General features: G+C 42.8%; 1 protein-coding gene across 3 annotated transcripts in view; it reads left to right on the forward strand.

Annotated features, from left to right (window-relative positions):
• The window catches only part of tyw1 (tRNA-yW synthesizing protein 1 homolog (S. cerevisiae)), a 40,623-nt gene that overhangs the window by 15,177 nt on the left and 9,323 nt on the right, over positions 1 to 16,123 (forward strand). For all 3 annotated transcript variants that reach the window (XM_037466416.2, XM_037466432.2, XM_037466424.2), the window contains 4 exons: positions 1,680 to 1,789; positions 5,163 to 5,340; positions 7,035 to 7,170; positions 9,936 to 10,046. In XM_037466416.2, the coding sequence (XP_037322313.2) occupies positions 1,680 to 1,789; positions 5,163 to 5,340; positions 7,035 to 7,170; positions 9,936 to 10,046 (535 nt within the window). The remainder of the gene's footprint in view (positions 1 to 1,679; positions 1,790 to 5,162; positions 5,341 to 7,034; positions 7,171 to 9,935; positions 10,047 to 16,123) is intronic.

Here is a 16,123-nt window from a genome sequence, read left to right on the forward strand (position 1 = left end):
TAAAACCTTTTTTTTTATGATGAAACCCCTTTTGAAAATCTCCAAATACCCGCTGACCAACAGGTGCAGTCGTTTAGGTTTTCTGACAATGGATGTGTGTATATACAAATTAGATATTATTAAATCTGTGCTAATTTACTTACATTTCTACAATAGATATCTGAACATTGGTTCCAAACTGTTCTGTTCTGTTGACATATTGTTTACCGGGGGACTTTTTGGATATCTCTTTACATCGCTCTATGAATCAGAAAATGCTTTTTCCATTTTGGCAATTTCCAAGGGGTACATATAGCTATTAGTCAGAGGTCAGATTAATCTGTTGCACAAAGCGGTCTGATTCACGACAATAAAGAGAGACTAATTTGCTATGAACGCTTGGTGAATTAAGACAGCCTATCAACTGCATTAGATCGGTCGCCCAATTAAGGCCCAGAGCATCAGGATTCAAAGGCGTTTCACTATAATGGCAACTTGTTTACATTGTTAGTCCAGATTAATCACACATTGAGCAACAACCCCTTACCTGGGGAGCCGGTGGACAGATGACCAGTGGCCGGCAGAACCACGAGGGCTAAAAGTGGACACTGATTCATTGTGACAGCGGTGAGAGACTGAGGCCCTTTTCCCTCCCCCACAGTGAAATATCGTGCGTCAAAAGGGTTGCCGCGGATACGCCAGTCTCCTATTAAGACGGCTCTGCGACATGACAGGAAAGTAATCAGAGCACAGCCGTCATCTCGCCAGCGAACGCTTTGTAGCAACAGGTGGAATCAGATTTGATGTGAGAGGCTCGTATGCGTGTGTTTTTTGGCGTGTGCGCATATGCACGCAACAGACTGTTTGAAATTTGTGATGCCCTCAGGATTTCTTGTTGCACCTCTACATCACACTTAGACAGTCGGAAGGTGTCAATCACACCCATTGGCGGTGCCGTTTGCTTTTATAGCTCAGCGTTTTGCTTTTTTTAATGTTTTTTTTTATAGGGGGACAAATTGAAGAGAATTATTGGCTTTGTTAGAAAGGTGCTCTTTGACATAAAATATTCCTCTGATTTTAGAATAATTTATATGTCTATCAGTTGATTCTTACTCTGTCGTTACACTTCTACACTACACTTTCTTCGTTTGTTGACATCCCATCATGCCGGGACCCATTAACTGTCAAGTCTGGATGCTCTGAGATCTCAGGGCCTCATGTACTAACGCTTTTGCGCCCACTTCAGCCGTATTTGTTTTGCAATATGCATGTGAAAGCATGGCGAGCTACAAACAAGCCGCACTGAGGTGAAAGTGCAGACTGCCTGTCCCAGGAACTGAAAAGGGCAAATTACGTGTTTCCGTGTCATGCATATGCATTCACAGGAGTGCCAGGGGAAAGTACTACTGAAGCATTGTTAGTGGCTATCATTAAATAAACAAAGAATCCTTTAAGAGAAGGCAGCACAAATAACAGGAAGCTTTTACTATGACAGATTTACAGTAAATAGAATATGTCCATCTGCCGTTTTGACAATTAAATTCATTCAATACTCAACGGATTAGACAGGTGGATTGTGCCAGTAGTGGACGCACACACTGAGACTGTCTTTGAAAAGACTGGTGGCGACATCGAAACAGTTGGCATAGTAGCGTTGGTTATCTCATCTGTTTTGCCTTCTCTGCACCACCCACCAACAGACATCACACCAACCCTGTGGGCACCGAGTGGCGCTGGAAGATGGACCCTGCTGAGAAGATCCTGCAGGACGCCATGGAGAAGCACCAGAGCATGATTCGACAATTCAGAGGTTCGTCCTTTTTGAAGCGTTCCCTGCCGCTCCGCCTCTTGGTATCACTCTGGTCCTCTAGTCACCTGTTTGTGCATCATTTAGTTGTACTGTTGGGCTCAGTAAATACTTGTGTGTAATTGTACTGTTGGCCTTTGGGGCCGCTTTTTCTCTGGCTGCTACTAGTTTTGGCTGAGGAAAGCTTATCGGAAGCCCAAGCTCAGTCAGAACAGAGTTTACTGACCGTCCTGTGAGTAATCCCTCGAGGTTTCTATTAGAGTTCAGTGTTTCCACTAAGTTTACAACTTCAGGGGGGTAGTAGTCGGGCAAACAGTTCGGGCAAATGCGGTAGTCTCTCTAGTGCTCTCTGCCCCGCTAATTTAATTTTTTTTAATTTTTAATTTTTTTTTAATTATACACTTTTTCAGGGTGAGGGGGGGGCACCCCCTGTTACAACGCTAGGGGAAACGTGGTCAAAACATGTTGGTGAAAGAGTTATTTTAAGGTTTTAATAAGGTCTTCACCCCAGCTACCGTTTGTGGTTCTTTATAGATGAATCCATTGATATGGTTTTAATACATCATTTCAAGGTTCTGCATACAAGATTGGGAGCAATTTGATTGTTTCTCAACGTGACGACGGCTAACTGGCAACTCGCAGCTGATGGTCCCAGCAGAGTCACTGCAGTGTTTTCCCTAGGTTGCTAACTCTAGGAGGGTGGAGTAGTATGTTCAAACGGGGGGGGGGGGGGTGGGGGTCTGGTGATCTCAGTCACTGTTCGTGCACATGTCGTTAACATCATGGTTAACCAGGTGATTCTTAGGATTCACTCATTTATGTCATAGTTAACTGCAAATTATTCACAATTAATCGCACATTTTTATCTATTCTAAATGTCCCTTCATTTATTTATTTCCAGAATTTTTTTTTCATTTTAATGCTGTTATCAACATAAAAAAGTGGTTTGGCTTGCTTGATGCAAATGTTTTATTTAACTAAAAAACAAAATAAAATTATATAAATAAAATTATGAATTATAAAGTGCCCATTTCAGGTACAAGGACTCCGCCTATAGTGCAGTTAAACCATGGCTTAATATTTTCTTTTTTTCAAGTTTGTTGTGAACGAAGCATTCAGGCCCCTTATTTCAGAAACAATGAACCGTAACAGTTGGGGTTACCAATAAAAGGTAAGCTACTACTTCTTTGCTTTCAGCTACTCAAACAGACAAGCCTGTTGACATTTTCAGACAACAGTCACCCCCCCCCAAAAAAATCTTAAATACATATAATTTTTTACAAAAAGAAAACAATAAAAAAAAAAGCGTTAACGCATTTAACTGACAGTACTAATATATATATTTATTTATTTTAGAAGGGGAGTGTGGCCTTGATATAATAAGGCAGAGGGGACATTGTACCGAGTGAATCCTAAGAGACACCTGGTTAACGATAAAACGGTCAAAAATTGTTTCACCCCCAAAGAGATGATGTAATCAACACACTCAACAACCACGCCCCCCCTACCCCGCCAGACTTCTAATCATCTCGTTTGAAACAGGGTGTCCTAAAACTAGTTTCTTAATTGAAAAGAGCTCAAACACTGAGCAGTCTGACAATACAAACAGGAAGATAAGTCACATTGGAAAAAATAACGCACATGGAAATCACATCTGCCACAATTACTTGTAATTTTTTTTTAAGCCGATTACCCACCACGCTCACACACACACACACACACACACACACACACACACACAGCGTGAATGGATTTGACCAGCTGAGCTGTGTGGGAGCTTCTTCCTTGAAATTGGCCAAACGGCAGTAAGCTCTGACGCCTCCACATTATCCACGACCTCCACATTCATTATTTTACAGGTATGGTGCAAAGTTAACCCTTGATTTGTGTGACCAGCTTACACGTCAGCTCTTTTTTTGTTCTGTGTCCCTGGTTTACCTTCTATAGAAGCCAGTACCAACACTTTAGCGACTATCAAACAGGGATTTCCATGTAACTGAAATCATTGACTTACAAACTCTGTAGTAGACATCGGACATCTCTTCGCTGAGGTAATCCAGGCAGGGCTTGATCCTGCAACCTTGCAGTCAAAAGTCTGCCACTAACAACAAAGCCACTGCAAGACATAGTACTCTGGGAAATAACACTGATGCCAAATGCTGAAAGGTGTACTTTCATAGACAATATCATTCTCAGAGCAGTTATTCATGATGTGTTGTAATGAACGTTGTCGTGGAAAATGTCATTTCCTGATGTAATTAATATCGATAGTCCAGAGGACGTTTAAGGTCTTCTGTAATAGTTCCCTGCTCTTGATTTAATTCTGGGCCACGTGGTAGCAGACACACATGCTGAATCAGTAATTTATAGAGGGTCTTATAAAGCATGTAATAACATGAGTCCAAAGTTTAGATTTAATTAAGATTCACCGCATGTGGTCTTAAATGAAATGCTGTCTGCTGTAGCTAGAGCAATATTGCATTAAATACCCATGACAACGGATGAAACTGTTTCTCCCTGAGCTTTCACTCTGTTTATTCCCTGCCTTCATCAACTTTATGCCAGAACATCTCCTACTTCATTTGTTAGCAGAAACATGGTCTGTTTGCTTGTTTATCTGTAATTTAATCGAGATACTCTCTAAATATTCAAAAACACACATCCCGTCTTTGGCTCGTTTTCATGTCCCAGATGGTTATGTTGATTAATCTTATTTAGCCTGTGACATTTTGTGTGTGAGTTTGTATTCGTTCTACTCTTGGGAGTCTGTTTGTCGTTACAGCAGTGTGGTGCTGTTGGAGCTGTTTGGATTTTTGCCAGCGTCTTGGCATCGCAATCGAAGATAAAGCCCCAAAAACTTGTGCAGATGTGCAGTTGTTGAAAATGAATGCAGAGTTTTTGAAGTTTTCCGTGGTCCAAATGAGAGCGCGAGGGGGCAGACGGTGTGTGTGCGTGTGTGCGCGTGCATTTGGTGGCCTGTGTTTGTGATCCAAATGTAGACTGTTTTCAATTGGCCACTGGTTTCTTTTGCCGCACTTAAGCTGAGATTCTAAGCCCCTGAAGTAATTTTATTGGGTCAGGAAATCGAAATGATTTGGTAGCAACCCTTGATTCTTATGTTTAAGGTCGGTTCGGTGCTCTTTTGGTTATGTATTTAACTTTCACTATGAATAAATAGTAAATCAAATTTTCATGTTTGAATATTATTAATTTCTTGTAAAGGTGAATGTCAATGGTTAATGGTTAGCCACCCAGGGGAAAGAAGAAGTAAAAGAGACTGGGCTTCCTGCCTGTCCTCCTCCTCCTCTCATTTGTCATGCGCACCACCTGCCTCTCCTGTAGTGACTCAGTTTGACCTCTTCCCCCCCCCCTCCAGGTGTCCCCGGAGTGAAACCCGAGCGCTACGAGGAGGGCCTGGCTGCCAAGCACTGTGCCCTCTCCCTGGTGGGTGAGCCCATCATGTACCCTGAAATCAACGCCTTCATCCGTCTCTTGCACTCCCGCCGCATCTCCAGCTTCCTGGTCACCAACGCGCAGTTCCCTGAGGAAATCCGGTATAAACAGAGAGAGACATGTGTCGCTCCTCATTTCTTTGCAAATATATATAAATTCGTTTTACTTCTGTCGTGTATTATGCTTTCGTAAGCACTTTTCTTTGAAGTCCGGGGGGGGGGGGGATGAATTGCAAAGTATGGCTGGAGTTGGAGTGTGTCTCAGTAGCAATGATCAAAGGTTCATACTCTGCAATTATGAAGCTGTGTCCTTTGACAAGGAGGGTACAATGCAGCAGCTTTAAATGGAGTTGTTGACTCAATATGTGAAAATGGCACGACAGTCAAATCCAGCTTCAACAGCGTACATACATCAAACTGACCAAAAGTGAGTATTTACTTTCACAATGTGGTGAAATTTAAGCCGTCATCAACAAAAAGACTAAAACTACTCAAACAATACTAAGAAGATGGGTAAATTCAACTTTTTTTGCTTTTTGGCTGGGGTTCTCTGTTGGATCACACAGCGTACCGCTTGGGAAGGAGGCACTGTCCCTAAGGAAGGTGTTGAGGTATCATTTGGTTCCCCAGTGAGGCTAAAATGGAGCATGCCGCGTACCACTACAGAGCATGTAGAGAATGAAAAAAATCCCGTTAGGTCACCACGCATGCGCGGTCGACCGGGATTTAACAGAAAACTTGGTATTGATTAGCAATGCTTGGCTATTGATGGACGCATTCAAATGCTACCCTGGCTGACTTCAATCAGTGCAGGTCATCCGAGTAATGTAATGACCAAGAATGTGTGGATGTCATGGGGCAGATCACGGTGATGCGCTTGATGTCAATTAAAAAGTAGCTTGTGAGTCGAAACAGTGCGGCCACCCTGCCATAGCACATCAAAGTCCTGATCCTCACCCGGGATAACGGGCTTTGAGTGGAGACTGAAATATGGAACGGCGGATCCAAGAAGCCACAATCGGCTTCTTTCCTTTGGGGGACTGGGTTCTCTGCCCAGAGGGGGGCGTAGCGGGCCCATGGGAGGGTTACTGAGGAGAGGGATGTCTGGAATACCCTGCTGAGCAGTCCTCTCTGAATGGCCCCTGATGAGTGGAAGATAGTTGGCTAGCCAATTATTCACAGAGCAAGTCCATGGCGAAGACTGCAGTCGTCTTTTTCTCTTCTCTCTGAGCCGACTTGGATGGAGATGGGCTCCATTCCAGGGCGGCTTTGTGCGGTGTGGGCGTTCACCGGAGGTAGAAAGAGCTGCACTGCCATACTTTGTCTCATTGCTCATTTGGCTGATTTGTTTTTTCTATTTTTACATAATTGCCTCTCAACACATGAAAGGGCTTCTGGTTGGTCATGCCACGTATTGATGTGAAGCACTCCTTGTTATTCCACTGCTCCTCATTTAGTCATTATTTGCCTGTGCTTTAGCTGCTTTTAGCAGGACTGCATACTGTTTGGACTCCCATCACATGTCAACTGTTTGGACTCCTGTCACTCAAATGTCAATTGCGTTTACTGTGTGCTTCATAGAGCCGACAATATGCCCCTTTTGGTTTTCACTGTACAGCAACGTCTTGATGAAATTGAGGTGTGCTAGCTTCTTAAGTTTTAAATACTTTTTTTTAATGATCCTGTGGTTTTGTACTACCCTTCGGCAGGTTGTCTTCTCTCTCTCTCTCTCTCTCTCTCTCTCTCTCTCACTAACTGGATCATTCTAATCCTTTGTTTTTGTTGAATACTTCCAGGAGCCTGGTTCCGGTTACCCAGCTGTACGTGAGCGTGGACGCCAGCACGAAAGACAGTCTGAAGAAGATCGACCGACCACTTTTCAAGGACTTCTGGCCCCGCTTCCTGGACAGCCTCAGGGCCCTGGGAGAGAAGGTGAGCGGCCCACTGAGCTAATAACAAAGTCAAGAAACGGGCGCTGCAGAGCGCCAGGGTCGAGCACCATGTGACAGTGAAGTAAGATGCTGTTCAGTCAAATCCACTTGCAAGAGGAAGGTCAAATAGTTGCTCCTGTTGCTCAACGCTAAAGCCACACATTTAGGTCTGGCCCAGGCAGAGTGAGTAGACTCGCTCCTTCGAGCTCTTCAAGCTTGCGATTAGCTTCAACCCAAATCCAAATAATTGATATACAAATGTGTTATCAGCATGTTTTTATCATAACATTTGAACTACATTGTCGCATCAAACAAATGGAAAAATTCAGCGTCTGTTGTATTTTGTATCTGGAATCCATGACTTGATATTTATAGAAACAGAAGTACATTCATCCAAAGGTTTAAAAACATTCCAGGTATCTCTTGGAGTGGCCTCTTTTCTCCAACTCGCTGTCAGACTGTTGGAAGTGGCAGACTGTGACGTCCTGTGCGTACTCCTCTCTTTTTTTAGTTTTGAGTGAATCAGAGCAGCTGATGAAATGACCGATTGAGATCTTCCAGAAGGCACAGATTGAGATGTCCTCTACATTCACCAAATGTCTGCACGACGACGCCAACACGGCAGTGAATGATGGAGCAGATGAAGTCTTTTAACGCTTTTCCACAAGGGGCTTGTTAGGCATTATTTGAACTTTTCAGCTTTATATTGTAGCTCCACTGCCACCACCCAACAACTGAAAACCTCCACTCAGGATGCTCTTTTAAGAGTGAGAAAGTGCATCCAATGATGTGGAAAGAAATGCTCGCTAAAGACGTGGGAAGCTTCTCAGAGGGAACCTCTGCCACACCAGCCCATAATGTGCAGACTTTCTCTCGTTCAATGCTTTAAAAATGAATTACGACTCAGCTTGAGGTGTCAGACACGGCGCGGCTCAAGACAAATGGCCCGGGGATTGGATCGTTGCACTCTTGATTGCGTTCTCCATTTTTCACCACAGAGCAACAAGCAAATATCAATGTGAGGTCACTGCGGGGGGTTAGCAAAATAACAGCGCCATGTTTGAGTTTAATGAAACGATGGTGTGGTGATGGATTCTACCATTGTGACGTTAACATCTATTTTTGTCATCGCTATTTACAGGATCCAGACAACCCAGTTGTACAGCTTTGTGTACATGTAATGCAGGACACTGGTGTTTATGGGTGCGTTGTTAGCTCTCGTTGACCCGGCCGAGGGCAGAAGGCGTGACAGCGAGAGTTTGACACGTTAGCCAGCTAGCGCATTACCTGTACACTCAACTGGAATCTAATTATGGCCCATGCTGACAGTCAGAGGAAAGCTTTTATAATTGCTACCAAAACAAACAGCGTCTTCTTTGCTCTCCCAGTTTACTCCTGGGGTCAAAACTCTGCGGTATTGTGCCTGATTTTATTCTACACTCCTCGCAGTCTCCTCCCGACTCGCCTTGGGGGAGAGATGGAGGGAGAAACCGGGAAAGGAAAACTCAAGCAGGGTCAGGAAAAGAAAAAATGGACCTAGTCAATATTAATGTATGCGGGGGTTTGAGCCAGAGCCGTGAATTCCTCTGTAATTGAAGTCAATCAACCAAGAAGGATGAAACCACATTTCTTGTTTGCAGCTTTTTTGCTCTGGACTCTTTGGGGCACAATAATAATTATTATGGTAATGATTTTTTGGGCCTGTTTGGGTCTTTAATCCTTTGTTGGGGCAAGAGTTAATTGAGGCTGCCCGCAAAATGTGAGCATCACCCCCTTGGACATTACTATTGCTTTCTTTTCCTTGAATAGATTTTCATGGTTGTTGAATGGACATAAGTGAGGAGAGACGTGGTTCAAAGAGTATGTTCATGTCTATCCTCTCAACCTCAGAATGGACGGAATCCTATGGTTCAATAATAAAAGAAAAAACAGTCTTACTTACCTTTTTAAAACCGATGTGGTTCTGCTCACATAACTTGCTTCCTTTCTACCTTCCCTGTTTGCTCGCTAACCATTCATTAGATATCTAGTATATTTTCAATGAGGGTTGGAACATTTTTTACAGCTTTTGGACCCTTTATTAAACAAAAATCTTTGGAAATCTCATTTGAATCTGAAACATTAATTTGCCAGGTAGGTTGGACACTATATCAAATACAAGATTAAAAGAAGAAGTGCACAGGCAGACGATCGGCGCCCAATAATGGAATCGACCGGATTGGCTTTGGTCAGCATGAGAGTTACTCAACATGTGCAATGCAGCGCAGCAGTCATTGCACATTAGCAGACACGCAAAGCGTCCCCTAACCAACAGAAAGCAGAAAGGGGGTCGCCTGTGAGCTGCTGTGTGTCCTGCTACTAGTGGTCTTATATAATTGTAATGGCCACAACGTTGGCGAATATATCTCCCTCATCTTGAACGGCGACTGAGCTTTGAGATTTGTTCCTCTTCAAAAGAGAACTACAGTAACTGTTTTTGGAGTTGTTGCAGTTAGGATGATTAAACCAAAGTGGCAAACACGGATTCCAATGCAGCACTCGTTGTAACACTTCTAATTCTGGCTGTGAAAAAATCTATCCGAATTTTCTATAAAAATCTACGCGGGAAGTGTTGCACCATTGTGTTGTTGGCTCCCAATCTACGTGCTGTCTTTACTGGATGTGGTTGTTTGAGACCTATCCTTACTCCTCTAACACTTGGAATATACAGCATGCTGTTCCTCCAACAATTCCCTGTGTTCATTTCTTCCCCTGTTGACCACCCAGAGACAAAGGACGGTGTACAGACTGACGCTGGTGAAGGCCTGGAACGTGGAGGAGATGCAGTCTTACGCAGAGCTCATTGCTTTGGGCCAGCCGGACTTCATTGAGGTCAAGGTACGGTTCAGTGGCCGTCGCTTTGTGTCTGATCCCATTTCCTATTGTATCGTCTTATTTATCAGTTATTTTCCCAGTGCAACTCATGTCTTCTTCCCAGCCAAATTTAAATGTTTCTATATATCTCTATTGCTCTGTTTCTTCTGTACTGAGCTCTGATGTGTGTCTAGAGTAAACCCCTTAATGGCAATGTGCGCCTCACTAATGAGTTTTCATAAAACAAATGAGCCAGTGGCGCTGGCTGCTTTCTACGGCAATAATCAGTGACAGGAAATTGTTGCGATGACTCCCACCGCACATCCTGAAGTAACTTGCCACATGAAGTAAAGGACCGCCTTTGTCATATATTGTTACTATATTCCAGTAGAATTACATGGCAATTTAATGAGAGATTTATATTAATTTAGTTGAGCCAATTAACAAACCAAAATATTTCCAATGGAACTGAGGCAGCATCTCTCTCGCCGTGTCCGGCTCTCCATCAATTCCTACATCAAAGGTAAGATAAGTTATTCCAACTAAACACTTTTCTTTCCAGCCACTTTCAATCATTTCAAATTTTAGTTTCATGCAAAAAGAACGGGCCACAAAGTGTGCGATAAAACTCCTTGATTACTCTCACTGAGAGACTAAAGGACTTTTTTTAGTTATTTAAAAACTTCATTATTTTAGAACTTTGCCTGAGGGCAAATTTATATTTGTCTGTTTACTGTTGGGTGAGTAGTTAGTAGCACCAGAGGCCGTATGAGTTTACAGATAATTACTATACCTCCTCGGCATTGTGGAGGTTGTTAAACAGTGTTTTACCAATGAAATTAACTTTTTTGCTCTTTAAGAAAAACGGCCCAAAAACGAGATTAAAATGTACGGGTGAAGTAGTTTTAGTTAAAGAGCCTCACAGCCAGAGGAAAGAAGCTGTTCTGAAGCCCGGTGGTACGGCAGCTGATACAATAAAGCCTTCATAATTACCGAATCGGAACCTGAGAATGTTGTAATAATCACCATTTTTTGTGCTGTGGTGTGACTTATTTGTTTGTGTTTTTTTTTTATTGAGCTGCGCATGTCTTCCCATCTAGCTGCTATTGCTGATAATATCTGTGGGCTTTTAGGGGGCCGTTCTTTGTTATTGCATGTTGTGTACTTTGTAGAACTTTCTCTTTTTTTTTTAAAGTACTTTGAAGTATTCTGCCTCCTCACTGTAAAAACGGTAGTGTAAATTTGCTGTCTGCTGCAGTTTATTCTCCGCTCCTTTCAAACGTTGCCTAGACTTCTTAAAAAAAGGCCAATTAATGGTCTCTACCTCAGATAGCAGACATAAGAGAGGCCTGACCTTTGAAGTCAACTTAAACTGAGATTCACTTGATTTCTATTTTCATTCCACTGCGGGGGTGTGAGATAATTGGTGTAGACGGGAGATCTGCTCATTCTCATCCTGCCCCCCCTCCCCCTCTAGGAGTTGATCCTTGACCAATATTAGAAAAAATAGGTTTGAGTGAGCATGTAAGTCTGTCTCAATATCGCTTTCATTTCTCTGCTCAATGTGTCCCTCACACCCGAAGTGTAACCCTGGACCGAGATGAGAAAGGTGCCATATGGCCCAACTTCTATTGCACATACCAGGAAGCGCCTCGCCCCACACGGAGCGCTCTCATGGGAATACCTCCTCACACAATCCAGAGCCCGTCTCATGTTTGCCGTGCTATCTGGAAACGGAGTTCCGTAGCTCCAAGCTATCGCACTTGTTTCTTCCCTTTTGACTCCAACATTTGATGCAGTTGGAGTTACAAAATCAGAACCCTAAAACGCTCCCATCCAGCAGTGGGAGCATTTTTTTGGTGTTGTGCCTCACTTACAGACAGCCTAACAGAGAGGAACAGTGTCCAACCGCATCATAAACCCTTTGCCTTCTTACATTTCGCCACCCATTTACATTTACCATTTTGTACGTAGTTGCACCTGTGCAAGATTGTATACCGACACATACTTTCCGAGTTATGCTATTTGTCCCCTTTCTAGGGGATAGTCAGTGGATAACTTGATTTGACACTGAACAAAGTAAGACTATTGATAGTCTAGTGAAGACTGGAGAGATGGGTCGGTTCAGCTCACTTTTTTGAATTGCAAGAAAATGTAATTACACTCTTTCATTCATATTTCATTTAAAATATGCATTTAATTAGGAGACTCATTGATCTATTTTCTGTAAAGCGGCAAGAAGAAACTTGTTAACGTTTTCTCCCTTTCCAAGTTCCTATGGTGTTGTATCATCGTGCTGATGCTGCAGAAATAACAGCACAGCAGAATTAGTTATGACCCAACTTATTTTGTCGGTTTTGCAGGCGCATGCAAGTAATAATATTGCTGCCATTTGCAACCTTTTGATTTAACTGTTCTCAATAGACCCTTCAGCACTATCTGCAGATCATCAGTTAGCCAGTGTTGCAGTACAGTGAAGATAAAAAACCAGGGATGTCAATAGATTTTTTTTAAATTAACTAATTAATCTAACATTTTGAAATTCATTAATCTAGATTTATCGCAAGTAAACGTTTGTTTTTCTAAAGACAAAATCGTATCAATCAAAGAGTAATCACTTAACGGGTATGTTAGACACTGTTGTTTAATTGTATTTTTTTAAACTTAAAACTGCACACATTTGATCATCATAGAGGCAGAATTCCATCCGGTGGAACATGTTGAACCAGTGACTCTTCCTGCTGTCCTTGTGCACTTTGATCTCAACTCTATTGTTTGACGGCTGTGTTTGACGTGCCAACAATATCCCAACATTTAGCCAGGACGCCACGTTTTCAAAACCACGGTCTTTTAGGGGAACAGTGATGGTCCTCTGCAGTGGGTAGATGGAAGTAGCATAGCAGCTAGCTTAGCTTGGCCTGGCACTGCGTTAAGTGGTCCGTTTGCCACTCGTCCCCCTTCTGTTTGACACAAAGAGGAATTCCTCTCCAAAGATCTCACTTTTTTTGTCGCACCTCTGTTTGTTTTGCTTCCAATGCAAAGCTCTCCATCTTTAACTACTGTCTTGGTGCGATCTAACTGCCTGCAGGGGCGCGCTAGTTTCAGGGGTCAAAGCACACCGGAAGTAAACAAAGCTGTGTTTATTGCATTAAAATATTTTATTGGATTAGTCTCATGCACCAATAATCTAGATAGATTACCGCGATGATTTTTTTTACAGCCCAATAAAAAAACATTCTAGTTAAGCTTAGCCCACAGCTCACACTGATAAAGCAAATTTAATAAGCACCAGATCTCATCTTTTAATTAAATTAATTTTCTTTTCTATAGCCCAACATCGCAAATTATAAATGTGTTTTACAGGGCTTTACAGTCTGTACACATGAGATCCCTTGTCCCAAAATCCTCACATCAGCACAGGCCAAGACTTCCCAAAAGATGAAAAACCCCTCGATGGGGAACGGCAGAGGAGGATCCCTCTCCCGGGAATGGACAGACTACAATAGAAGTCATGTGTACAGAATGAAAAGTGTAAAAGAGTGCAGCTCTAGTAGGGAAACATGGTATAAGCTCCTTAAGATAAGACTGTGCCTCACCAGCAAGTGCCTTGTAGGTGAGGAGAAGAACCTTAAATTCTCTTCTTGGGATCCAGTGCGGAGCAGCTAATACAGGAGTAATATGATCCCTTCTCTTAGTTCTTGTTAATACACGTGCTGCAGCACTCTGACTCAACTGGAGAGGCTTAAGAGACTTATAAGAGCAGCCTGATGATAAAGAATTGCAGTAATCTAGTCTAGAAGTAACAAATGCATGACACATTTTCTGCATCACTTTGAGACAGAAAGTGCCTGATTTTCGAAATATTTTGTAGATGAAAAAATGCGGTCCTTGAAGTGTGCTTTAACTGAGAGTTAAAGGACACATCCTGATCAAAGAGAACTCAAAGATTATTTAAGGTGCTACTGGATAGCTAACCTTTTATTGAAATTTCCAAAATTGACTGAGATAGCAAATCAATTAAATGTCAGATGTAGAGGGAGAGAGATTTTCTTTTTCATATTAATGAAGTGTTTTGGGGAATCTTAATGGCCTGGCAGCATATTCCCATGTTAAAATTAACAGGCTCACACTCTCCTCCCCATCAATCATCTGCCCTAATCCGACTTGCGTTGGTCCCAAGGCTTTGTTTCCTCCCGTCCGTCCGTTGCCCATCAGGGGAAATATCTTTGCCGCCGTTCATAACTTGCACACAAAGTGCAAAGCTGTGTAGTAAGCCACCATTAGGGCCGCCAGCATGTTGTTGTTTCTGTAACCAGTGAATAGAAGTTACCATATTTGGAAAGCAGAGGAGGGATGTGGAGAAGCCCTGTGGTAGCGGGAGGTAACCTGTCAATCACTTTAAGCCGGCCCTGGAGCATTTTCTGCTTTATGGTCCATCTCACTCAAAATGGTAAACTCGTGTTTACAATATTTAGCGAGGGAATAAATCAACAGAGGAGTAGGGGAGCTTTCTCATAGTCTTCTATACAATACATACAATCAGACTTCTTTTTGCAACCAGACGCGACTATATTATATTTAGGGGGCCCCCCCAACCTCGTCCCCCACGTAATGCCTGGTTTAGCGGTGCATCCTTGTTCAGCTCTTTTCTGTTTACTTCCTCTCATTTCTTTCTCTCTCTGCCTCGTTCGATCCCTTTCACGCTGCTCTTGCACTCAAATTTGTCAGGTGTTGTAAATGTCAAAGCAATTTTACTTTTTTTGCAGTGTGACAGTGTGGCAATTAAAGGATCCTCATCTCCATCTCCTCTCCTTCTCCCCTCTACATGACGCCAGTCTTTCCTACTTACATGGTCCGCTTTGTTCCTATCTAAATAATCAACAGGACTCCCCGCCGCGTTTTACGTTGTGCTTTTAATGGGTGGAAGGAAAACTCTGAATCTATGTACTCCCCTGAGACTTGGCTGGCTATTAAAGATTTCTTGTAGGAGTGAGTATTGATCCACGTGGCATTTTGTTATATCAGAGGGAGCATAACAAGACCGCAGGGAGCATCGGATTGGATCGGACCGGAAATCAGTGATACCCATCACATGCGTCTCTGCAGGGAGCGCACACAGACTTTGAAGTGGAACTGAGATGTTGGCATAATTAAGCCACACTCCCACTTTCCCCTTTGTGTAAAAGTGCATTGCCGAAGAGATGAAGATAGAACAAGAGCTCTAACCTGTCAATCTGTTTTTTAATGTGCCAAAGGATATGAAGATAGAAACTGAAAAGCGTAAACCCACAAACCCAAATGAGGCTTTATTGTTCATCAATGGACTCAATAACTATGATGATCGAGTAACTGAACATAGGGCTGAACATTTTCTGGTTCCGTATTCTCCAAATATAAGGATTTACTTGGTTTGGAAAGGTTGTATGTCTTTTCTCACGTGCTGCAAGGTAATATTTCAGATTTCTCCAGAGGACTCTCGTATTTTTAAAGACTTCAGTTCTTAAGTTTCCCGTCTGAAAGGCCTGTCTGAGGGCAACGTAAAACAGCTTTTGTGGATAACATTTGCAGAAACCTCCTTCGTGTCATGTGGGAGAATGTTTTCAGATGCTCTTGGGTCAATAGCCTGTTAACATTAAAACATCTGCAAGTCCAACAAGCTCTATAATTATATCCAGCTCAAAATGGACCAACCCATCTGTTTTATCAACTATAAGTGGAAAACAAATTAAGAGCTTAATGGCGTTAACGTTTCAGTGCGACTCTTTAGCGAATGATCATTTGCCAACATTGCAGCACTGCTTTCCTTTTCGTACTTCACACCCACCTTTTGACTCGGCCTTTGTCCAAAACTCCCAAGGTTAATCTCAGTCTTCATGCTTAGTGTTTCACTTCCCCAGTCTGACCTTCATGTCTGTGAAAATTCCAATGAACTCTCCCCTTGATCCTGACAAGCCATCACTTCGTCACTCACTAGCATCAGATAACGGGTCGCCATCTCCTCTCTTACAGTACAGCGTCCCCCTTCCTCTGTCTATGAGCAGGGCATACTGTATTACTACTGATGAACTGCCTGCTGAGCTCTGGACTGCGTCTTGGGGGGC

Source organism: Pungitius pungitius, chromosome 3, assembly GCF_949316345.1.
Source record: "Pungitius pungitius chromosome 3, fPunPun2.1, whole genome shotgun sequence".
NCBI lineage: Eukaryota > Metazoa > Chordata > Actinopteri > Perciformes > Gasterosteidae > Pungitius > Pungitius pungitius.